The following is a 25,660-nucleotide window of genomic DNA, read 5'->3' as shown; positions in this document are numbered from 1 at the left end:
GATAAAGACTGCATAAAAGTAATCCATAAGACTCCAGTGGTTAAATCTATATCTTCAGAAGAGATATGATAGGTGTGTGTGAGAAAGAGATTGATTTTTACCATCAGTCTCCACGTTCACATTCTTCTTTTGTTTTTGGCGATTCACATTCTTCATGCATATCACCACCTACTGGGCAGGGAAGAGAATTTAGAGTAAAAAAGGACTTAAATATTTCTCTGTTTTACACCCACACCTATCATATTGGTATGAAGACATGGATTTAACCACTGGAGTCTTATGGATTACTTTTATGCTACATTTATGTGCTTTTTGTAGCTTCAAAATTTTGGTCACCATTCACTTGCATTGAATGCACCTACAGAGCTGAAATATTCTTCTAAAAATCTTTGTATTCAGTATAAGAAAGACACATCTAGTATGACATGAGGGTGAGTAAATGAAGAGAGAGATTTTTGTTTTGAGGTGAACTATCCCTTTAAAGCTGATATTTCAACAAATATCCACTTTTAAATTATCAGTTGTTTTCTGTACAAAATCATGGTTACAGGGATGACAATTTAAGATTGCCTCCTTCTGACAAACCTAACAAAATGTAGGATAAAGTGATTAAAAAAAAGAGAAGACACTTGCTTGTACTTGTAGAGTTCACACCCTGAGAAGATAATGATGTCAGGGCTTTTGATTATTTATGGAATTGTACAGTATTTTAACAAGGGAAAGTTAAACTAGTAATAGGGTTGACAAACCTTTTGGACACAAAACTTGTCTTTAAAAGTCTTTAAAAATATGTCCACTGAAACATAAAAATATACAGTATATAGAGGGAATAAGTACTAAATACTAGCTTTTATTTCCATGTATTTATTTATTTATACTTATATTACTTTATTTATATTTGCAAATACCCAAGGAGAAGTTGGAAACACAGGGTTGGGGACAGGCCAAAAGGCATCCTCATAAAGACGATTTCTTAATCGTTTATGTATTTTTTGTTTTAATGCATGAGAAAGGTAGCTTCATGCTTAAGTATTAATGGGTACTTATTACTATAACTAGGCCTACTGTATATTAGGCCTAAATACATCTGCATTTTGCTTACACTGTGGAGAACAAATATCCCAACTAGGATAGTAAAACCTTAAATCACCTATTGTAGGGAGCTGATAAGAGGAAAAAGGTATTTTTCTGCATATCGCAGCGCCGTTTTGCGGCCCTCTTCAGCCAGTCGCGGCCCGTTTCAGCTTATCGCCACCCGTTCGGCCCCATTTGGCGGCCGGCGCACCGGGAAAAGTCCCGGTTCTCCCTATGGCCAGTCCGCCACTGAGCTCCGTTTTAAAACAGAAGTCATTGTAGTCGTATAGAAGTTTTATTTCACTATTAGTAATGCATTTAGGTCTAATTTAGTGTTAAAAATCTAACCATAAAATGGTTGCAAAATTTCTCTCTTTTATTGGTGGTCATTGATCCATCTCTGTGTCTTCGGTTCTGTGATCCACCAATAATCTATCTCCCATTTTCTCTCTTAACCACGCCCCCCCAGGGGGCGTGTCCTCACCTGAGTAACAGCCCTCGGTTACCGTCTAAATTTGTCAACAGTCACTCCCATTCCTCGTGGAACGATCAGACTCGTGGAATCTACAAGAAAGAAGACTATTCATAAGCATATGAGACACTCGTTATTTATTCAGTCTAATTTAGATCTACTGTAGGTCGTTTACAGAAGTATAAACTCTCTGTGCTAATTATGCATTGTGTTAAAACTCTGCGGGCGTCTAGGGCTGGATTTTTTTTTACTAGAAATGCTGGAAAATTGGAAAGAGGAAGTTTGGAAAGCTGCGGCAGAAGGCATTCACCTGCGCGGCTGTTGTTGCATACGAGCGCATCACCTAGCCAGCACCTGCGTCATCAGCACGTCATCACAGATGCAGATCCAGGGACATACAGGTAAATCCCAAGAGAGGCGTTTCCTGTTCATTATGCTGCCACAAAAATAGTACCTTTTGAAGAGTTATTGACTTTATTAAGTGATAAGTAAAACAGACAAATTAATAAATGTTGTAAATAGTGTATTGCGTTATGAAAATGTGAAATTGTGTTTTGAGCAGTAAGAAGGCAGTTGCTGGGTTAGAGGACCTGTTGTTCTACACCATTACCCAGGGAGAAGATCAAATCTCAGTGGCACGTTTCCTGGCTGTAAGTAGCACTAACAGATTCTCTCAGCTGACAACATTAAATGTGTGTGATTTTAATTAAACATGTACAGCAGTGACTTTTTATCTTTCTGTACAACAAAGAAACAAATAGAACAAAAAACAATTAAAATAGGCTAAATAAAAAATATATTTGCTTTAACCTACTGTTTGCACCTTTAAAGTATGACTGATTTGAGGCACATTTACACTTACATCAGTTATATTCCTAAATCTTGGGTATTATGTAATGTTACTATAAATACACATCAGGTTTGGGCCAAGTTGTTGGGCCAAAAAGGTTATCGTCAAGCAAGTCTCTATTAAATATAATCCCCATACACTTGTGGATCTGTATTTAGATATTTGGGTTTATATTACAAGGAAGGTTACATGATGGACTGTATTAACCAATATAAAACAAACACCCAGGCACATTAGTCTTTATTTCCAGACATATTCCTGTGTGCACACATGTTGCACATGCCACCCAAAAATAGAGACAGCCATTAAAGTCTGAACTTACTTACACTGCTAAAATATACTGTATGTTCATGGTGTTGTTTTGTATATATATGATGTTTGTTCTCACCAATGAATCTAATAACAAAAACACCGTAAATCACAAGACAACGTGCACAGCTGAAATTTAACAGCTCAGATGGTGCTATGTATTTTTGACCTAAGAAAACATGTTCATTCCAAATGACTGATGATTCTTTCATTAGTCAAATATATATATATATATATATATATATATATATATATATATATATATATATATATAAAACATATGTATGTATATGTATGTATATACTGTATATATAAGCACTGTTGTACTGTAACAAAAGAGCTTCATATTGTTAGCCTATAATTAAGGACATATCACAAGTACTGCAAAAATGTATAATAGTTTAAAGGCACAGAAACTCATATTGTGATCTATTTTCTTATTTTACTGTGTCCAATGCTCCAACAGCTATGTGTTTATTAAGGTGTTTTTCAGTTGAAATTATCCGTTTATGTTTAAGTCAACATTAAATAAAAAGTGCTTGTAATCTTTCGTCAAAATGTAATAGCTTGGTCTGCCTCTGACAAAACTTTTCTTTTTGGGTGAGATTATCAGTCCCTTTTATTTTTCAACCCCTCTCCTCTGTACCTCTCATACAGAGACCACTTTTCACAATTCCATATTGATAAAATGAAGTCCTGCCTATTTCACTCAGAAATATGTTACTTTAGTGAAGTAAAATGGGTTGTGAAAGCCATTTTATGTTGACTTTAAGAGCTCTATATATGGGTAGTTCACATGAAATGCTTTTGGGAAGGTGACATGTGACAGTGTGACATGCTATATTCCATCTAAACCAAATTTAGACAGCACTTTGCTAATTCTTTTACTATCATTATGCATGCTGTTTTTATTGACATGTTATATGTCAGTTACCTATATAGCCAGTGATATAACCATGATATCTTCCTCAACTTATAGGTGGGTATAAAATATGTGTGTATCTGGCAACTCCCAAAGAAAACCAGAGAATCCACTTAACACACAATAGAGTGTATGTTGAGCACTGAACTGTTTTTTGGCATTTAGTTGTTCAAATATTCCAAGGTGTGTTCTTGAATGTCTTAGGCACTAAGAAGCACAGGATTGCTGACATCTGACCCCCGTTTGAGAGACTGCATGAGGCAGATTCACCAAGCAGTCCAAGATTCTGCTGGGACAGCAATGATGGACCAGGAACTGTTCAGAAAGTGAGTGGGAAATGTACTCAGCAATGCAAATCTGTATAAGCGTGCGTGAGAGTGTGGAGGGTGGCAGCATTTTCAGTTTTATGTCCCACAGCTGTTATGACATATACAGTACATGTATGTTTATTGGAATGTTGGCACTTGCGTGGTGAATGCGAGCCCATTGTTTCTGGAAGGCTGGAAATACCATTAGTCATTTCTTCAGCACCTTCATCATACACATACACATTCGCATACAAATTGTTTTTCTGACTCTCTGCTCACCAACAGTGCCAACAACGCACCACCTGTTGTGTTTGCTGTATTTGTGTGTGTGTTGAGCTTGAGCACCTAAGCCATTAACAGGATGTTTGTTTGTCCTCTGAGCCATGGCTTATCACAATTGAACCAATTCAGTAAGTGTTAATAAACGTGGATCAAATATCCATATTCAGACATGTACAACAGTTTAACACGTTACGGATTACAGTTGTGTAACATGGGCACATGTGTGTATTTTTGTTTCTAGATGTGTTGGCAGTAATATAGTCCTCCTGACTCAAGCCTTTCAAAGGAAGTTCATTATACCAGACTTTGAGGCCTTTTCCTCCCTCATCAACCATCTGTTTTATAACGCAAAGGCTCAGCAAGGAGGGAAGGTAAGATGTTCACTCTCGCTGCAAAATAAACTAGTCGATGGGTTGCTTAAATGATTTGTTGACTAATTTGTCTAATTCACCTGACACCTATTGGACATGTTTCTTAGGGGGTCATTTACATAAGACACCTTCTTGCTTTCAGAAACAGCTAGATGGACATGTTTTAACACACAATGAAATGGAACCAAAGGCAGGACTTTTTTTATTTTTTAACTTGATACAACATCTTTTTTTATGGCCTTTTTGGCTTTTTACTGGGATAAGGAAAGTAGAAAGGTGACAGGAAATGAGAGGGAGAAGAGTGGGAATGGGATCGGGAAAGGACCTCACAACCCAGGACTTGAACTCTGGTCACCCGCAATGCATTAGCACCAAATGTCATGAGCGCAGCCCGCTAGGCTATGGCTCTGGAAATTCTCAAACCAGCCCATCTGGCACCAACAATCATGTTTTATCGACAATCATCGAAATAACTGAGATCACATTTTTTTCCCCATTCTGATGGTTGATGTGAACGTTAACTGAAGCTCTTGACCCGTATCTGCATGATTTTATGCATTGCTCTCTTCTCTATATGTGTTTGTTTGTGCAGGTAGCAAACTACATTCCTCAGTTGGCAAAGTTCAGCCCTGATCTCTGGGGTGTTTCTCTGTGTACAGTGGATGGTCAGAGGTAAGATATTCCATCTTCTTTACTCACATCTATGTGATGAGTGTAATTCTCTCATTCTTCCTTCCTTCTCTAACTACCTCTCTTGCTTATAATTTTCCTCTTTCCGTAGGCACTCTATAGGAGACACAAACATGCCGTTCTGTCTTCAGTCATGTGTGAAGCCTCTGGAGTATGCGCTCGCGGTGCATGAGTCTGGCACTGAACTTGTGCACAGATATGTGGGGAAAGAACCTAGTGGCCTCAAATTCAACAAGCTCTATTTAGATGAAGAGGGTGAGAAACAAATTATTGAAATTTCACTCTTATTTTGCTCATTGTTCTGTGACTCAACCATACGACCACATATAGTAGCCCCAAAAGTATATGAACACTTAAGCCACACTTGAAATGTATGAATGTCAGTGCATTAGATAAATAAATATTAAAACATTCAGTTTGCAATTACTTTTTTTTTCCTTTTTGATACTTGATGTCAGTAACATTCAGGTGCATACAGGTTCCCACAGCAGAGCACCCACAAGTGTATGTCATTATGTTTGTACATGTTCCATTAAGTTGAACAACAAGGAAGTGTCTAAATGTTTTTTATTTACATTTTCAACAGTATATCTATTGTTATAAATGCCACATGGTTTGAAATGTTTTATATAATGCAATGATATTCATGCATTTTTAAAGGGATCGTTCACCCAAAATGAAAATTCTCTCATAAGTTATTCACCCTCATGACATCCCAGATGTGTATGACTTTCTGTCTTCTGCAGAACACAAACAAAGATTTTTAGAAAAATATCTCAGGTCTTTACAATGCAAGTGAATGGCAACCAAAACTTTGAAGTTCCAAAAAGCATATGAAGGCAGCATAAAAGTAATCCATAAGACTCCAGTGGTCTTCAGAAGTGATATGGTAGGTGTGGGTCAGAAACACATCAATATTTAAGTCATTTTTTACTGTAAATCTCCACTTTCACATTTTTCTTCTTTTGTTTTTGGCGAGTCACATTCTTCATGCATATCGCCAACTACTGGGCATGGAGGAGAATTTATAGTAAAAAAAGGATTTAAATATTGATCTGTTGCTCACTCAAAGTGATTACATCACTTTAGAAGACATATTTAACCACCTGGAGTAATATGAATTACATTTATGCTGCCTTTATATGCTTTTTGGAACTTTAAAGTTATGACCACCATTCATTTGCATTGTATGGACCTTCAGAGCTGAGATATTCTTTTAAAACTCTTCACTTGTGTTCAGCAGAAGACAGAAAGTCTTACACATCTGGATGGCATGAGGGTAAGTAAATGATGGGAGAATTTCCATTTTTAGGTGAACCATCCCTTTTAATGTGTGACTCAAGTGAACCTTTTGGGACCACTGTATCACAATCTATAAGTAAAGCACTTACACTAAGAACCCTTCCTTTGCATATACAGATAATTTATCAGGCGATAACTGATACTGAAGCAGGCCGTTAGGTCAGATTTCTTCTAAACTCTACTGTATTTTATAATCTTTCTGTACTTTTCTGTGCCCTGGACAAAAGGGTTAAAACCAAGGGCATGACTCTAAATTAGAGATATCATAGAGTCTTTGTGTTCTATTGCAACACAAGGTCATGGAATGAGAGGAAGCTATAAAGCAGATAGACAAGTTATCAGACCTCTTTTTAGTAGAAATCTTATCAATGGATTTCCTCAGTTCTGAGGAACATTGCATCTGCAGTCTTTACAAGATACGTTCCTTTTCGACAAGATGCACCTTTGATTTTGAGATTTGACATTTTGTAAACCCTATTTGTTTTGTTTTTCCAGATAAACCCCATAATCCCATGGTGAATGCAGGGGCCATTGTAATCAGCTCTCTTCTAAAGGTAAGAAAGTCTTTCAATGCTTTTTTGTTTTGTTTTTAGACATTTATAGTTCTCTTGGTAAAAATGTAACATATATCATCCTATTCAGAGTAATTCAGAGTGTGTGTAATGGAAAATTGTGGGTTACAACCTAGCTGAAAGAGAAGCAAAGCTGGTGTTCTAACAAGGCTGCCTGACAAGCTTAACCAGCAAGAATTCCTTGGACATGCTGGTTGAACAGTTTCACCGTGGTGGTGGTCCAGCAAGAGCAGCATAAAAACTAGCACTAATGAACATGAACCAGATTGGTCCAGCATGGCAGTTCATGTTGGTCTAAGATTGTCTTTTCAGCAGGGAAGGCCACTCTCATATTCATAAAGGTTAGATGGTCCTTCTTGCAACTTCATTTACCTTGAACTGTAATGGTGTGAATAACTCTGCTTAAAGGAATATTCTGAGTTCAATACAAGTTAAGCTCTATCGACAGCATTTGTGACATAATATTGATTACCACAAAAATGTATTTTGACTTGTACATCCTTTTCTTTAAATAAAAGCAGAAATCTGGGTTCCAGTGAGGCACTTACAGTGGAAATGATTGGGGCCAATCTGTAAACAATAAAATACTTACTGTTTCAAAAGTATTGCCACAAAATGTGACCAATATGCGTGTTGTCATGATTTGAGTGCGATAAAATTGCTTTCTAATCTTTTTTGCCATGATGATGTAATGTTAACAACCCTAAAACCCTAAAATGACTGTAAAAATTATGATTTAAACAACATTACAGCTCAAATAATACATGAGTTTTAACAGAAGAGTTAATGTAAGTGCTTTTATAAAATTATAAGCTTCACATTTCGGCCTTTAAACCCTCCAAAAAATTGGCCCCATTCACTTCCATTGTAAGTGCCTCACTGTAACCTCGATTTTTGCTTTTTTTAAAAGAAAAGGACAGACGAGACTAAATTATTTTTTGTGGTAATCAACATTATGCCACAAATGCTGTCGATTGAGCTTAACTTGTATTGAACCCGGAAAATTCCTTTAAAAGATTTTAAAGATGTGGTTTAATGATGTGTGTTCTGCAGTGAGACAGACAGTGGTTGCAATGATTTTATTTGTCATACGTAACATATACATTGGAATTCTCAATGCTACTTACTCCCACTGCACAGTGTACATGTTCTAACAGTACACATGTGCAATTATTGCTCATAAAACATTTTATGTTAATAATGAACAGAATAAATTAAGTGTTTTGAATAAAAATAAGGACTATACATAGATGATGCGGTAGAATAAGTGGTAATTATATAATATTTTAAATGTGTTTCTTTGATGGTTACTGATAATTCAGTTTATTTGTCAGTAAATGTTTGATTGGCAATGTGTATGTAGCCCACAGGTAGAAACTGGCCTTAAATCTGCAAATTTTGGTTCTGATGTGGTTTTTGAGACCACAAGTCCTGTTTAAATAGCAGCTATGTTGTCTGTCCGAGGAATCTGAACGGTTTTATATCGGCTGGAATTTGTTTTGTGGAAGATCACACCTTTGAGACAGTTCTGTGAATGAATCTACACATTTTTTGTGTTCATTCTTCCTATTAACTGGGTTTATTTCACAAAGAATTTAAAAAAATTTAAAAAAAAATTTTGCCTCACAAATTGAGCAATCTGATGGCAAAGTTGTCGTGGGGACTCGTGTGCATTCATGGACCTTTTGAGTTTAGAGGGATTGTCGCCGGTTGGCGCTGTCGTGCGCGGGGTTAATGCGCACGTTTTTCTTTTTTCTATTTGTTTTGTTCCAGGGGATGTTCGGGGGTTGATTGTTTCACTAATGGGGAATGTGGTCTTCATAATTTTGTTTTTCACACACAATTTTTTTTTTTTTTTATTATATCAATATGTCAAATGTTAATATGAATAAGTTGTCTCTCTCCACATGGAATGTGAATGGGTTGGGGCACCCCATAAAAAGAAGGAAGGTTATTACTTTTCTTAAACGTAAGAAATATGATATAGTGTTTCTTCAAGAAACACATCTCTCCCCGCAGGAAGCTGAAAAATTTGGGAAGATATGGGGTGGACATGTTTTCTTTAGTGTTGGCTCAAGTAAGAGCAAGGGAGTCATTATATTGATAAATACACATTTACAATTCAAATTTCTCAAACAGATTAAAGATAAATTAGGAAGAGTAATTATTGTTTTAGCTGAAATTCAAGGGCAAAGTCTGATTTTGGCTAATATTTACGCACCTAACGTTGATGATCAAGGCTTTTTTATAGATCTTGAAGGGATGTTGCAAACTGCTGGCACCCCTCATGATATAATATTGGGAGGAGACTTTAATCTTTTGATGGATTCAGTCCTTGATCATAGTGAAGCTAAAGTGTGTAAACCCCCTAGAGCAACACTGACACTTCATAGGATGTGTAAAAATCTTGGTCTTTCGGATATTTGGAGACTTTTGGACCCAACCGGTAGGGACTATACATTTTTTTCATCAGTCCATAAGATTTATTCTAGAATAGATTTTTTTTTATATCCAAATCCCTCATTTCATCTGTTGTTGATTGCTCAATTGGAAACATTTTAGTCTCAGATCACGCCACATATAGAGCCACATATGCCACATATAGAGAAAAAGAAATCATATAGTTGGCACCTTAATGTATCCCTTTTACAAAATCCTGATTTCCAACAAATGTTAAAGACTGAAATCAATGTTTATATGGAGACCAACTGGTCCTTAGTATCCTCTGTGGGCATGGCTTGGGAGGCACTTAAGGCGGTTCTTAGGGGCCGGATCATACATTATGCCTCATTCATCAAAAAATCTAAAGCACGAGAACTTGTGGAGTTGGAAGGAAATATTAAAAGTGCCGAGGCAGAGCTGAAGCGCCGTATGTCAGCTGATGGCCTCAGAGAATTGACCCGATTGAAATATAGATATAATACTATTTTGTCGCGGAAAGTGGAATTTTGGTTATTCAGGGCAAGACAGTCATACTTTGAGTCGGGTGACAAAGCAGGGAAGCATTTGGCTAGATATATAAAGCAGAGAGAGTCTTTTTCTACCATTCCCTCAGTGAAATCTGCTGGTGGTGAAATATTTACCTCAGCCATTGATATTAATAATGTTTTTAAAGAATTCTATATTAATCTTTATAGGTCCACGCCTTCGCCTACTGATGAAGAGATTAGAAACTTTGTGGAACCATTAGATCTTCCTAAACTGACGACTGAGCAAAAAAACTCTCTTGATTCTGAGATAACCTTGGAGGAGCTTAACGAGGTAATTAAGTCCCTACCTACTGGCAAGGCTCCGGGGCCAGGTGGTTTTGCCGCAGAATTTTTTAGATCCTATGCTACAGATTTTGGAAATGTATCGGTTCGGGAGTACATTTATTGGTTGGATTAAGTTACTTTATAAACACCCTGTAGCAGCGGTACAAACAAATGGATTAATTTCAGATTATTTTACTCTGGATAGGGGCACTCAACAGGGTTGCCCTCTTTCCCCGTTATTGTTCTGTCTTGCCCTGGAACCATTAGCAGCTGCGATAAGAAAGGAGGATGATTTTCCAGGGGTGACAGCGGGAGGTGCGGCGCATAAGCTTCTGCTTTATGCAGATGATATTTTATTATTTGTCTCTGAACCTACTAGATCTATGCCTTGCCTCTACAGAATTATTCATTCCTTTTCCAAGTTCTCAGGATACAAAGTCAATTGGTCTAAATCCGAAGCTTTGGCGCTGACAGCGTACTGCCCAGAAATGGCTTTCCAGCCGGGCGCCTTCCAGTGGCCCAAACAGGGCATTAAGTATTTGGGGATTTTATTCCCAGCAAATTTGTCTGATTTAGTTAGTTAATTTTGACCCTTTAATAAAAAGGTTTTCGAGCGATGTCAGCAGGTGGGCTTTATTACATTTATCGATGATTGGGAAGGTTAATGTAATTAAAATGAATTGTATTCCAAAATTCAACTACCTGCTTCAATCTCTCCCTGTAGATGTCCCCCTGTCTTATTTCAAGCAATTTGATAGCATAGCGAAGTCCTTTATTTGGAATGGTAAGCGCCCCAGGTAAATTTCAATAAGTTACATAGGCCAATTGACAGAGGAGTGCTAGGCCTACTCAAGATTTTGTTTTATTATTATGCGTTCGGTCTTAGACATTTGGCTCATTGGTCGCTTCCACCTGAGAGGGCCCCTCCCTGGTTTTGTATTGAAAAGGAAGTTCTTGCCCCTATCTCGCCACTGCATAGCCTTTCGATTAAACTAGCCGGAGAGGTTAAGTCGCATCCCGTTATTTTGCATTTGCACTCGATATGGACAAAAGTGTCCAGAGTGTTTAATTCTGATATTTATTTAAATGTTGCCTCGAGCATATGGCAGAACCCTAAACTATGTATTAATAAGTCCTCTTTTTGTTGGTCAGATTGGATTGTGAGGGGGGTTAATGCACTTGGTGACCTATATGAGGGTGGAGTATTGAGATCTTTCGAAAATTTGGTTCAACATTTTGGCATTCCCAGATCTCAGTTTTATAAGTATTTACAGCTTCGCCACCTTCTCTGCACTATTTTTGGGAGTGGCACGCACCCCCCTAAAGCGGCAGGTGCTTTGGGAGAGGTGATTGCTGCTTTTGGAAAAGGCCATGAAGCATCAGTGTATTACTCCCTACTAACTCAGAGTCTGGGGGATGGAGCCTTGACTTCTCTCAAGAGAGTATGGGAAAAAGATTTGAATTTGGTATTGGAGGATGGAGTGTGGACTAAGATTCTTAAAAATGTCAAGTCTGTATCTAGAGATGCAAGGGTTCGCCTTATGCAATTTAAGATTTTACATAGATTTTATTGGACCCCCTCTAGATTATAGAGGCTTGGTCTTAAAGACACACCCACTTGCTGGCGATGCCAGTCAGAAGTTGGAGACACTGCCCATGTCTTTTGGGGGTGTGTTAAGATCCAGGAGTTTTGGTTGAGGGTTCAGAGGTATTTGTGTGACGTTTTGAACACTCAAGTTTTGCTTTGTCCCAGACTCTGTATTTTGGGTGATGGAGCGGTCATGCATTTAGGGGACAATCATACAAAAAACTGGGTTATGACCAGTTTCATGATCGGCAGGCAAGTAATTTTAAGGGGTTGGAAGTCAAATGGAGCACCCTCTTTTTCGGAATGGTGTGTGGAAATGGGGAGGGTAGCTGCATTTGAAGAGGCGGTAAGCAGAAGGCTGGGGTTGAGGGACTTATTTGCTAAAAAATGGGGCAAATATTTAGTTTTTTGGGGGGAATCTCGGGGAGGGATTTTATTTATTTGTGTATGTGTGTGTATATATATTTTATTTTATGTAAGTGTATGTATGTGTATCTGTGTATGTATGTATATGTGTGTGTATATGTATATATGTATGTATATATATATATATATATATATATATATATATTTATTTTATTTTTTTGGATTGTGTGTGTGTTATGTGGGACCACAGGGGTGTTCGTTAGGGGTCAGGGTGGGATTGTATCAGTAGGGTTTAAATGTAAAATGTTGATTCATTATATATGTGTTGAGTTTTTTTTACTGTCATATGCTCATGAATCAATAAAAATGTTAATTACAAAAAAAAAATAGCAGCTATGTTTGATGGAGAAGTATAAAAGCGATGATTATCTTATGATGGTGGCCTTTACAAGAACTTTAAATTATGCAGCATTGCTGTGTTGCAGGCTATTAAATCAAATATGCTTATTGTACTGTGGAACAGAATTGTTTTCTGTCCTTTTCTTTTGACCTGGTTTTAAATAGCTGTTAAAATGGTTTGTTTGTGTGTATTGGGGGAGTGGGTGGTCATATGGGGAATGACATAATAAGAGCTTCAAGTGTTCAAGAGGTGTGTCCAAACAACCAATCAGAGGGCACGTTGAGAGACACCCCTATCAGGGTTGTTCGTTAAGGGTAAAATTTTCTACAGTTCATAATCACTAGCAGTTCTAGAACTGTTTAAATGGTTTAAATGGTCCCTACTTTCATCATACAGTACAAGTTCAAAAGTGCAAAAGTTTGTTTTCTGATATGTGCTCACATTACACAATATGTCACTGAGCACAGATGCACACAGGAGTACTTCTACGAAGAAGACATTTCACAGCCGTGATCGCATTGCACTGACCTTTCCTCATGGGACTTCCCTCTGGAGCTTGTGGAACTGGTCATCTTAATGTCACTTTTTAAGACATATGCAACCCAATATGTGGAACATTTAGTCTCCTGTACAAGTCTGTAGGAACCAATAGCTCATATTTAATCATTTGACTTCAACCTTCATGCTTCTTATCATGGTTCATACTAAGTCATTTGACTTCATATTTATAGTAACTTTTAAAACATCAGGGTTCAGGTTCAAGTGAAATGGAAAACAAACTACCAGTCAAAAGTTTGGACACACCTAATTATTTTTTAGTATTACTTTTTTCCACATTCTGAAATACCTTTAATCTGATTTAAATGTCTCTCTCTCCTTCTTGTATTGTTTTCTTTTTTCTATCTATCTATCTATCTATCTATCTATCTATCTATCTATCTGTCTGTCTGTCTGTCTGTCTGTAACCTTCAAACTTATTTATTTTTTTATTAGAGTTAAACTTTAAGACATTTGGCTTTGTCAAGCCAACATCAGAGTGTGTATTGACAAACTTTACGCATCTAGTTGTCATTGAAGATGCTGCTGGTAGGATTTCACATGCAGAATACATATTAAATTAACTCACACATTTTTCTCACAGTGGTTCAGGTTATAATTTTTAAAGTATAAAGCAGTTATGCTCAGATCATAACATCTTTGTCCGTTCTGTCCTCCAATTCACACAAATACACACTTGTGCACACTGCCACCATGTGTAAGACTGAATACTGCACTGTTAATGTTTGTACTTCACTGGATCTTTAGATACAGTAAATTACCAAACAAGCCCTATGCCACTGGAATTTCTGTTGGCTGTCATTTTTATTTATTTTTTTACTTAACCAAAAAAAAGATATATATATATATATATATATATATATTATTTATTGCAAATGTTGGGCCTATTTGTCTAAATGTAAAGAAGAACAGTGAATGTTGTAAATGCTGAATGTGTTAGAGTAGACCATCTTTTTCTAGATACGCTTTTAAACACCACCAATTAATATTTAATATGTTTTAATATCTGCTAGATATTGCTGTCATGTAGAGCTTGAAAGTAAAACTTGCTTGCAAGCCATAGTGATGTCCAATTTATAAGAAAATTGTTCTCTTGAGTTTGTTCTAATCAATGAATTTGTCAAACCTGTTCATAAACCTGTCTGAATGATTAATTAGTGAATTTTTCTGAATCTAAATAACTTTTAACAATCCCAGTAATCACAAACAACTGGAAAGATCATGGAAAACACATGGAAATGTATTGGTCAAAAAGTGTGGGAACCCTATGACTGTCTCTATTGCATTTAATTGGTGCGACTATTGATGATTTTATTGGTCTTCCTTTCACTCTCTCCTTTTTTCTCTCTATCACAGCCTGGATCCAACAAGGCAGAGAAGTTTGACTTTGTGAGTATATTGCAACATCTCCACCACCATGTGAAATGTCCCAGGTGTTTGCTGTTATCTGGCTTGTTATAAATATTGATTTTTGTTTCAGATGATGGATTATCTGAAGAGAATGGTTGGCAGAGAATATGTTGGATTCAATAATGCCACGTGAGTTTTTAACATAACTTCATTGTTTGCACTGAGTTTAGCTCAGTCATATTCTCGTAGAAGTGAACCTACAATTTGTGATCAAAAAATTTACAGTTTTATTGGTGTATGATAACATTTTCCTGATTTTTAAAGTTTCCAATCAGAGAAAGAGACCGGTGATAGGAACTATGCAATTGGCTATTATCTCAAAGAGAAAAAAGTGAGTGCATTTGGGTTATTTGCATTTTATAAGCGTACTGACAGTATCTGTGTTGGTCATGACTTTGTCATTCATGATTTTCTGCTATTCTGCTCTTTTTCTGTAGTGTTTTCCCATTGGAGTTGACATGACAGCAGCCCTTGATTTCTACTTTCAGGTAAACCAACCTCCTCAAGTCTTTAGTCTCTTTAGTGGTGGCGAGATTTGCATGGGCAAGCACCACTCAAATTATTTATTTATTTTTTTCAGAAAATGTAAAAATCTAGTTGCTTATACTCCACCTCTTTGTCTTTTTATGTTACTATATATTTATTTCAATTCCAGCTGTGCTCTATTGAGGTGACGTGTGAATCCGGCAGTGTTTTGGCTGCTACACTAGCTAATGGAGGGATCTGTCCAATCACAGGCGAGCGTGTGCTCAGTGCAGAGGCTGTACGGAACACGCTCAGTCTCATGCACTCCTGTGGCATGTATGACTTCTCTGGCCAGTTTGCCTTTCACGTGAGTCCCACAGACACATTCACACTGTTTACTCACCCTTTTGTTTTTCCAAACCCATATGACTTTGTTTGTTTATTGGAACACAAAATGAGATGTTAGGCAGAATGTTAGCTGAGGTCACCATTCACTTTCATTGTATCTCTTTTACGTACAATGGGAATGAGGCTAACATTCTGCTTAAAACATTTTGTTTTGTTTTTCACGGAAGAAAGTCATGCGGGTTTGGAACAACAAGAGGTTGAGTAAATGATAACAGAATTTTCATTTTTGGGTGAACTATCCCTTTAACCTCCTGAGACCTGAGCGTGACTGCTGTGTGCATTTTACATTTCCCTTTTTGATTTGTAATTAGCAGCACCTAATAAACATGCAAAAAAAAAACAAAACAAAAAAAATCCTAAAAAATCATGGCAACATATGTGGACAGTGAGACTAAGTTGTGACATTTTAAATAATACCAAGCTACAGAAATTCAGATTTTTCCTAATCAAATTGTTTATTATGTTTCTAGGAGTGTTGGTTATTCATGTTTTTGAGACGTTACAGACATTACATCAGAAATTAGCATAATTAGTTCTGATTCAAAGTAATGGCCAGCATCATCCAATCACTGCCAACAATGTTAAAATAAAATTATACATTATACATTCTGAATCTATGTACTGATTACCATTGTCCCATGTCTGCCAAACATGTTGAGTGGTCCGAACATCATCTGCAGCCTGAAACTGAACTTTTGATAGCAGGGATGGACTGAGAAGAGAAATCGGCATGGGATTCTACATAGAAACTGGCCCAAAAGATGTTGAGCGGGGCGGGGTCGCTGTCCTTTTCTGCGTATTGCTGCCCCCTTCGGCATATCGCGGCACCGTTTTGTGGCCCGTTCTGCATAACGCGGCGGCCCATTTCAGCCCATTTTGCAGCCAGCCCACAGGGGAAAGTCCCGGTTCTCCTGATGGCCAGTCCACCCCTGTTTGATAGGAAGTTTGGATTTAATACACTTAGTTGCATAGAGAGCTATAGGATGCTCCCTTGTTCCCTATTTAATAAATGACTTAACCTCCAGTGTTCTGTCTGTCTGCATTGGTCTCAGAACAGTTAGAAATGCATCTTATTTACATCCTAACTCCATATAAAGCCTATGAAAGCAACATTTTTCATCTTTTGAATGAACCCATTGATGTGATAATGCACAGTAAATGTAGGATTTCTAAGGAAAAATAAACATTAGTGTACATTGTGTTTAGCAGCATGACTTTTCACAATAAATCGCTCAATTTTTTAAAATTGCATATCAGATGAAACTAGAGACTCTAATCTTTTAACTCAAACAGGTTTCAACGTAAAAATGTAATTATGTTCCTTACCAGATGTAGCTTTATTGGCGTTTTTCCCAAAGACAAACTCTGCTGTGGTCGGCACCATGTTGTTTTGTCACATGACACCATACGTCGAAAGTTTAACCCTTTTCTGACGACAGCAGTGTCTCCTGAATTGAGATCAATCAAATTAAATCTATTTAAATTATGCGTTGCGTATAGCGAAGCTAAAATACAATGTCCACTCATGTACGTGGGGTCGCACGAGATTAAAAATGCAGAAATAGTTCAGTATCATTAAGCTCTTCATTTTTGTGTATGGTTTCCCCTTTAGGTGGGCTTGCCTGCAAAGTCTGGGGTATCTGGTGCTGTGCTGCTCGTGGTTCCTAATATCATGGGGGTGATGTGCTGGTCTCCACCTCTTGACCGTGTGGGCAACAGTGTCCGAGGCATCCAATTCTGTCAAGTACTACTTCATGATCTCTTTTGTTCTCACCCTTTATGTCTCTGTCTGTGTTTGTAATGGAATACATTTGTATTGCTAACTGTGTAGTATACACTTATGGGATCAAATTCTTGTCAAAATTATTGCGGTCACGGATCCAAAATAATAAGCGTGAATCAACATAATAAGCGTGAATCAAAAAATTATAAGTGCAGATAAAAAAATAACAAGCACAAAAATAAATAAAAAGCGCAGATCAAAATAATAAGCGCAGATAAAAATAATTAGCGCAGATAAAAAAATATAAACACTTAAAATATGCTGCAAAAAACAACAACAGATTTATTTTATTTTTTTACACTTACGCTGTATTTTTCTTTGCATTTGTTTCCAAGTTCTGCGCTTGGTTTTCCAAAACTTGAGTAGAGTTTCATGTAAATCAGGGGGCATTTTGCGTCCCTATTGGTCCACTAGTTCTTGATCGACAGCTTCTCCTCTAGCCAATCATTCGAAGAGGGGAGGTGACATCACTCCAATGCAACTCAGACGGCTGCAGCTCAATATTATATTATTTGTGGTTGATAGATACACTGCTTGAGTCTGTTTTGAGTATTTTCTGCCAGCTCTAGGAAACAATGTGTTGTCCGAGTAGGTCATTATCATAGTCCGTTAACACGTATCGAGTCAGCTGAATTTATTTAGCAGAGTCTTTAATTTAGGCATTATTTAAGACTTCCTTATTTGTAGGTTATTGGCTACATATCTTAAAAAACAAAAAACAATGCTGGGTTGGTGTGGATGTTTGATGCATGTTTTTACTAGCTGTACCAATGTAGTCGTGAGTTCAGAACCCAACTTGATCTGCTTTTCCATGAAATAAAATCCAGATCCCGACACCAAGGCCTATTACAATACTGATGAATATAGAAATGCTTACATATAATTGGACTTTTATTTATATAAAAAATCTAAAAGGTGTGCATTATTGCTGAAAATACAGAAAATACTCAAAACAGACACAAGCAGCGTATCTATCAACCACAAATAATATAATATTGAGCTGCAGCCGTCGGAGTTGCATTGGAGTGATGTCACCTCCCCTCTTCGAATGACTGGCTAGAGGAGTAGCTGTCGATCAAGAACTAGTGGACCAATAGGGACACAAAATAATGCCCCCTGATTTACAGGAAACTCTACTCACAAGTTTTAGAAAACCAAGCACAGAACTTTGAAACAAAAGCAAAGAAAAATACAGCGTAAGCATACAAAAAATTAAAATATGAGCAAAATTGTCAGAGAGCACAAAAAACAGTAATATAACTAAGGAAAACCTGACTTTGCTTTAATTTTTCTGTTTTTTTTTTTTGTTTTTTTTGCAGCATATTTTAAATGTATATATTTTTGATTCATGCTTGTTATATTTTGATCTGCGCTAATTATTTTTGCGCTTATTATTTTTTTTATCTGCGCTTATTATTTTGATTCACACTTATTATTTTTGGATCTGTGACTGCAATACTTTTGATGGAATATTGATCCCATATACACTGAACACAATGTATTGTGCAATGATAAACATTTTAAACAGAAGTATTCTACATTGTTTTGACCATTATGACCTTATTATGCGCATGTAATTCAGCTAGTGGTGTCCAGCTGTCATCTCGTTGAAAAAAAAAAAAATTTTTTACTCCAAAATAATGTAAAAACATCTTAACACTTGGCAGTCCAATTACATAACTAGAATTAAATTTGCGGCTGTGCTACTTCCAGTTTATTTGTCACACTGGAAATGGACGTTTATTGCATTATACAGTATTCCATGCAGTGTACTTGGTTGTAAACTGCAAGTTTTGGCAAATGTAGTAGGTCATCTAGGCATTTCATACAGTACATGCAGAAACTTTTTTACTATGCAGAAATAGTAAGAGTAGGATGCTATTCCGGACATAGCCACACCATTAACCATTGGGTTTCTCTTTTAGGAGCTGGTCTCCCTCTTTAACTTCCACAACTATGACAATCTAAGACATTTTGCCAAGAAGTTAGACCCTCGCAGACAGACAGGCCATGAGAGGGTAAGCCGACAGACTGAATTAGCTATTTCACATACTGTTAACAAGACTGACTCAGAGTTGATCACTCATTATATTTACAATGTGGGATATTATAGAACAAGTCTCTGGTGGATCTGATGTTTGCTGCTTACAGTGGTGATGTTTCAGCTCTCAGGAGGTAAAACTATATCACATGAGCCCTAAATTTATTAGCAATTAAAAATACATTCAAACATTTTAATTGGCATAGTCTGTACCGTCAATAAGAGGTTTATTTGTTTCACAGAATCGCTCTTTCTGCGCTCAATATGGAATTGACTGACTATGACTCACGTACTGCCCTGCATGTATCCTCAGCAGAAGGTAATAATGGTTTTGTTCAGACAGGCAGAAAAATACGTGTTGTTGTTTTGTCATATATGATTTAAATTTTTTGATGATCTAATTGTTTGCTGATATTTACAAACCTGATCCAAACCATTTTTACAAACCTGATTCAAACCAAATCATATGTGGTTTAAAATCCAAATAATCAGATTATTGAATGGTCAGATCGGATTTCAAGTAGTTTTTCATTATGTAGATGCAAAATGTAGATGTAATGTCATGCACTGTAGTGTCCACTGATGTGTCCAAAGTTTACTTATTTTTGCTCACAGTTTCCCCATATAGTGAACTATGTGGCATTCACTGTATAATAAATAAATTAATGCACATTGTGACAATGACATTGTGCTGTAGTTATTATTTAATTGATAACAATAGTTATTTTATCATTTGCATAATGACAGCTTAGACAGTCTGTCCTAAAGTTTGGATTGGGAAATCGGAATTGGGTGCAGTGTGAACAAAGCTGAAGTCATTTATTCATAAGTCTCTGAAACCTCCTATTATTTGTTTTAAGGGAACTTTTTCTGCTTTCAGGGCACTTAGATGCTGTCAAGTTTTTAACTGAAACCTGCAAAGTCAACCCAAATGCAAAGGACAGGTAGAAAAACACTATTCTCTATAGCTCTATTTCTGATCTCTTCTGTTTTTATCTATTAATTTAGTATGCATCCCTATCTATTTGTTCTTCAGATGGGGGAACACACCACTCGATGACGCTATGCAGTTTGGACATGATGGTGTGGTCAAGTTACTACAGGAGTACCAGAGCATTTATACACACACACTAATGCTGGAGGAGCTCCACACAGACTCACGCTCTGATTCCACAATGGACGCAGAGGAATCGAAGAGCATGGAGACCATAGAGGGTCTAGTATAAGTGTGCACTGACATTGAAAATCCCAAACCTCTGTCTCTTATGACTCCAGGGAAGCATGTGGGTGTGAGATGACAAACAGGGGCCTCCTACATTTATGACAAAGACAGGTGTTACTGTGCCTGCACAGTGATATAGTGCTATGCTCCCTGTTCTCTAATAAGAGTCATTAGACTCATTACTGTAGTTTCGCTCTTTTCTATATCACTTTGAGCTCATTTCAATCTACTGTGGAATATGAAACTACCAAGTACTTAGAATTTTTTAGTACAGTCCATCAAGGACAGTTTGGTTTGTGCTTGGACCAATTTAGAAATGGTTATTCTAAGTGCACTGGATTTATTTTCTGTTATAGCTGTTCCTTACACTCCAAAGTTAGTCATTACTGAAGTAAAAACTCAAATGCATATTGCACACTTTGTGTAAATTTAGTAAGCTAGCTTTCAATACAAGTGTGTAAACACAAAGTGTAGATCCTGTAGACTACTTATGATATAATCAAGTAGGCCATATGAAGAGGCTTTCCATTACATTTGGGCTATTAATATTTTTGAGCTAAACATTTTCAGCACGTATTTGTATATTTGAACTTTTCTTAAGATGTTTGAATTTCTTAAGCTTGTTAATAGACATTTTTGTAAAGTATTAAGTAATTTAAAAATTTAATTTATTATAGGGCACAAAAGCTTTAACTGAGCCTGCTGTTTAAGACTGAGCAAGGATCTTATTTTGCAAGAAATAAATGGTATTTGAGACTTGAGTCTGCAAACTTTATTGCTGGATATAAAACTGAACTTGGATTGGACAGGGAAATAACATTTAGGTTAAGTTACGGTGTGTTTTAGTTCTAAATGAATGTGAAAAAGTACACTACTGGTCAAAAGTTTTGAAACACTTATTTATTATTAAAAAAAAAATCTTCACATTTAGAATAATAGTAAAGTCATCAAAACTATGGAATAACATAAATGGAACTATGGGAATTATGTTGTGACTACATAAAATCCAAAAAAAATCAAAACTGTGTTATATTTTAGCATCTTCAAAGTAGTCACCCTTTGCCTAGAATCTGTGTACTGTTGACATTTTCTCAACCAACTTCTTGAGGTATCACCCTGGGAGTTCCCATCTATGTTGGGCACTTATTGGCTGCTTTTCTTTATTATTTGGTCCAAGTCATCAATTTCAAAAACTTTTTTTTTTTTAATTACATTTTAGTTTTATAATGAAATAAATTAATACGGTGGCACAATTATATTTTTGTCTACAAAACTAATTTCAAACATTTAAGCATACGCCTTCAGATCAAAAGATTTTTAAGATCATGAGAAACATTTCAGTCAAGTGTTTCAAAACTTTTAACCGGTAGTGTATATGTAAAGTGTACAGAATGAAACAGACAAAGAAAAAGGATGATGGAGTGTATGAACTGTAAATAAAGAATTATTACTGGTGAAAAGTGTCTTTTTAAAGAAAAACTTCTCTCATATAGCTGAATTCAACACACCGTAATCGAGCACCGATGCGAAACATAAAATGAAAATGGACTTACGAGTATCGAGTATTCTTACAGTATATGTGTATATACAGATTCATTAGTTCATCTGCATTATCACAATCAGTAAATTGTGAGGATATTCTCATCAGCTGAACATACAGACAGATCTGGGAAAATTACTCAGCTTAATTCAGTTAGTTTAGGACAGTAATTTGAAAGTGCTGTTCCCATCACAATTGCTTTAGTCTTTCCATAAAGCCTCTGTTCCACCTTCTCTATCCATTAAGAGGCATGTAGCATCCATGTGTGCATAAGCAAGTGGGTGTCACTGAATCCCTGGTGGTATCTCCAGTCCAGAGTGTGTAAGCAGCTCTCCATCCCAGAGTGCAAATGCAGGAGAGATGGGTGAGCGGAACCGTGTTTTTATAGTGTGCACCACTTCAGCTTTCTGGGTGTCCACAAGACTGAGCCGTCCAGCTTCATAGTCCAGCAAGAGCCCGACCCGATCGGGTTTCCCCACCAGTGGCACTGGGACCTGCTTACCGGTGGTCATAGCAAACCACTTCCTCTGGACAAAAGCAAACACCCAGGAAGTGGAATTTGTGCCCACACATTCATCGCGTGATGTCGACACTTCAGCCACTCCCACTCGGAACTCATGGGACTTCTGAACTGTGACCTCCCAGTAGTGCCGTCCAGAGTCAATCTGGGTGTCAGCAAGAACCACAGCCCAGTCCCGGAATCGGAGGGGGGTATCCTTAACGACAGAGGGGTCCAGGCCTAGCATTCGATAGATCACACCCGTGTCCTTCTTAAAAAGATCAAGACTGCTATGGGCTGTCTGCTCATCAAGTTTAAACTGTAGTTCTGTAGAAAAAGAGCGTGAATATGTTTATAAAAATTAATGCTCATTTAAATTACGTTGTTACTTTAATACATTTGTATAGTACATTTTAAACTTGTTATAAATGTAATTTTAAATTATAAAAAAAACTTAAAACATTTTTTTTTTTTAAATACAGACAATTCAGATAAAATTTATGAGCAACAAGGCTGAACCAGTGTCTTAATAATAACACTTATAGAAATTTACCATGGTAACCATAGTTGCCATTCAAAAACAGTTGCACCTATAATACTGTTGTTGGGAGTTTTACAAAGTACTGTGGTACAGTGATGGTAATACTTTGGTAGTACTACTTACTAGATATTTACCATGGTACTGAATAAGTATGAAATAGGAATGTATGTAGGTATTAAAAAGATAGTTCACCCAAAAATTTACATTTTCTCATTATTTCCTCACCCTGACTTTTTTTCTTCTGCAGAACACAAACACAGATTTTTAGAAAAATATCTCAGCTCTGTAGGTCCATACAATGCAAGTGAATAGCAGCATAAAAGTAATCCATATGACTCCAGTGGTTAAATCCATATCTTTAGGAGCAATGGGATAGGTGTGGGTGAGAAACTGATAAATATGAAAGTCCTTTTTTTTTTACTACAAATACTTCTCCCTGCCCAGTAGGTGGCAATATGCACAAAGAAAGTGAGACGCCAAAAACAAAAGAAGAAAGTCAAAGTGGAGATTTATAGTAAAAAAATAAAAAATAACTTAAATATTGATCTGTTTCTCACCCAAACTTTCAGATCACTTCTGAAGATATGGATTTAACTACTGGAGTCTTATGGATTAATTTTATGCTACCTTTATATGCTTTTAGGAGCTTCAAAGTTCTAGTCACCATTCACTTGCACTGTATGGTCCTACAGAGTTGAAATATTTTTCTAAAAATCTTTGTCTTCAGCAGAAGTAAGTCATACACATCTGGGATGGCATGAGTGTGAGTACATTTTGCAAAAATTGTCATTTTTGGGTGAACTATCCTTTTATAAATATTTATTTACATTGCTTTTAGGAATATTATAAAAATACCATAGTTCTGTACCCAAAACATGGTACTACCGTCGTACATGTCCAAAAAAAAACATAGCATTACCGTGGTACCAAGTCCAAAAAACACCATTTCATGGTACTTTTTAGTATTAGTGTTATGTAGTGGTCGACCAATATGGGTTTTTCGATGGCCCATGCTGATACCAATATCTAGAGGGCACGATGACCGATATAACTGCCAAATCAGATGTACACAAAATGTCTAAAGTGAAACACTTATTTGATGCAATATTTACTCAAGTTTGCATAAACGTGAAAAGAAAAAATCTTGAAAACTTAAGTACGTTTACACGACAACGATGTACTAAAAAGGAAACGTTTTTCCTTTGTGTTTTTGAAAAGTTTCGTGTACAGACGACAACGTTGTCAAAACGATCCCCGTTCACATGGATCCGTGGAAACGACTAAAAACGCTGTATTATGCATGCCAGGCCAGTAGTTGGCGATGTCACTTTGTAAAGAAACACTAGGTGAATACAAACAATGAAGATGGCGAAAGCATCGAGCAATTTTGTCTGGACGGATGATGAGGTTGCTTTTTTACTACAATTACTTTGCTGGAGAAGTGTCAAACTCAAAATCTTGAGAAGCACAAACACAGTCCTGTAGTCCACCATTGTAGTTTTGAATGTCTTGTGCATTGTTTTGAAGTACTCGCGGGCATGCCTATAGACTGAACACGTAATACGCGTGCGCATGACGTCATCGTTTTCACAAATTCGCGTTTTTGTATATTTACACAGAGACGATAACGGCATCGTTTTCAAAACTTGCACTTTGAAACCCGTTTTCAAAAGTTTGCGTTTTCAGGCTCCAAAACGCTGTTGTCGTGTAAACAAACAGCCAAAACGCATTAAAAGTTTTCAGTTTTTAGTTGTAGAATAGACTATTTTGTATAATTAACAATAATAGTAAGTATGGTGTTTTGGTAGAAACTATGGTTACTATGATAACGTGTAGTGAGAGCAAGCAATTTGACGAGCGCACGACATGGCCGCATCGTACCAGGGACATTTGGGCTGTAATTCACTTTGACCTGATCTGTTGTCACATCACGAGCAGCTGATATGTCCTCTATTCTTGGCTTTTCTGTCGAGGAGGTCGGTCACCTCATAACTGTATGCCGGTAGTCTACTATAGAGCCGACATAAATGTGCAATTAATGCAATTTTATTACGCTTGGTATACTACCAGGACATCCTAATTAACAAAAATGTTGCACGATATATTGTAGCAACATTTTCCAAAATACCCCTGACTGACCTACACTGGGTTTGACTGGACAGAGTCAACATTGAGGTGTGTGCATACATTTTAAAGCATGCATTTTACTCACTGTTCCTCGCACTGGTAGTAATATACCATCTTTGGGCTACGAGTTTTTTTCCACGGCTGTGACCGAGTACAGTCCCTAAAGATTGGCCTGTCAAACGGCACAAGAATAGCATGCGCGAGGACATCGCCATGTTGTCCCATGTGTTGTTCGTTTCGTTTTGCTTCCACAGGGTTCTTTTGCGCTGCTGCCACCTACTGTAAATAAAATAAAGCAATGGACTT

At 36.9% G+C, this 25,660-nt stretch overlaps 2 protein-coding genes across 2 annotated transcripts; one reads left to right on the top strand and one right to left on the bottom strand.

The window, feature by feature from the left end:
- Positions 1–1,627: 1,627 nt before the first annotated feature.
- Positions 1,628–21,403, top strand: LOC127415164 (glutaminase liver isoform, mitochondrial-like). The gene is made up of 18 exons (XM_051653780.1): positions 1,628–1,947; positions 2,109–2,196; positions 3,832–3,953; positions 4,459–4,588; positions 5,181–5,260; positions 5,370–5,533; positions 7,076–7,134; positions 14,675–14,707; positions 14,799–14,857; positions 14,993–15,059; positions 15,166–15,216; positions 15,384–15,560; positions 17,214–17,345; positions 19,310–19,402; positions 19,498–19,559; positions 19,668–19,744; positions 20,306–20,369; positions 20,462–21,403. The coding sequence occupies exons 1-18, from the start codon at positions 1,748–1,750 to the stop codon at positions 20,649–20,651; spliced, it is 1,848 nt and encodes a 615-aa protein (XP_051509740.1). The 5' UTR covers positions 1,628–1,747; the 3' UTR covers positions 20,652–21,403.
- A 1-nt stretch (position 21,404) lies between these two features.
- LOC127415165 (SPRY domain-containing protein 4-like) lies at positions 21,405–25,587 on the bottom strand. Its single transcript, XM_051653782.1, has 2 exons — positions 25,440–25,587; positions 21,405–23,013 (listed from the first exon to the last, which is right to left on the bottom strand). The coding sequence occupies exons 1-2, from the start codon at positions 25,567–25,569 to the stop codon at positions 22,472–22,474; spliced, it is 672 nt and encodes a 223-aa protein (XP_051509742.1). The 5' UTR covers positions 25,570–25,587; the 3' UTR covers positions 21,405–22,471.
- Positions 25,588–25,660: the final 73 nt, after the last annotated feature.

This window comes from Myxocyprinus asiaticus, chromosome 24 (assembly GCF_019703515.2).
Source record: "Myxocyprinus asiaticus isolate MX2 ecotype Aquarium Trade chromosome 24, UBuf_Myxa_2, whole genome shotgun sequence".
Taxonomy (NCBI): Eukaryota; Metazoa; Chordata; class Actinopteri; order Cypriniformes; family Catostomidae; genus Myxocyprinus; species Myxocyprinus asiaticus.
Note: the sequence above shows the minus strand (reverse complement) of the source record. Positions and strands in the feature narration are given on the sequence as shown.

Coding starts and splice junctions, on each gene's coding strand:
- LOC127415165 (XM_051653782.1), bottom strand. CDS start 25,569: ATGGCGATGTCCTCGCGCATGCTATTCTTGTGCCGTTTGACAGGCCAA. Junction 23,014..25,439: donor TACTACCAGTGCGAGGAACA/GTGAGTAAAATG, acceptor CTTTTTCTACAG/AACTACAGTTTAAACTTGAT.
- LOC127415164 (XM_051653780.1), top strand. CDS start 1,748: ATGCATTGTGTTAAAACTCTGCGGGCGTCTAGGGCTGGATTTTTTTTT. Junction 2,197..3,831: donor CAGTGGCACGTTTCCTGGCT/GTAAGTAGCACT, acceptor TGAATGTCTTAG/GCACTAAGAAGCACAGGATT. Junction 19,560..19,667: donor GATGTTTCAGCTCTCAGGAG/GTAAAACTATAT, acceptor TTTGTTTCACAG/AATCGCTCTTTCTGCGCTCA.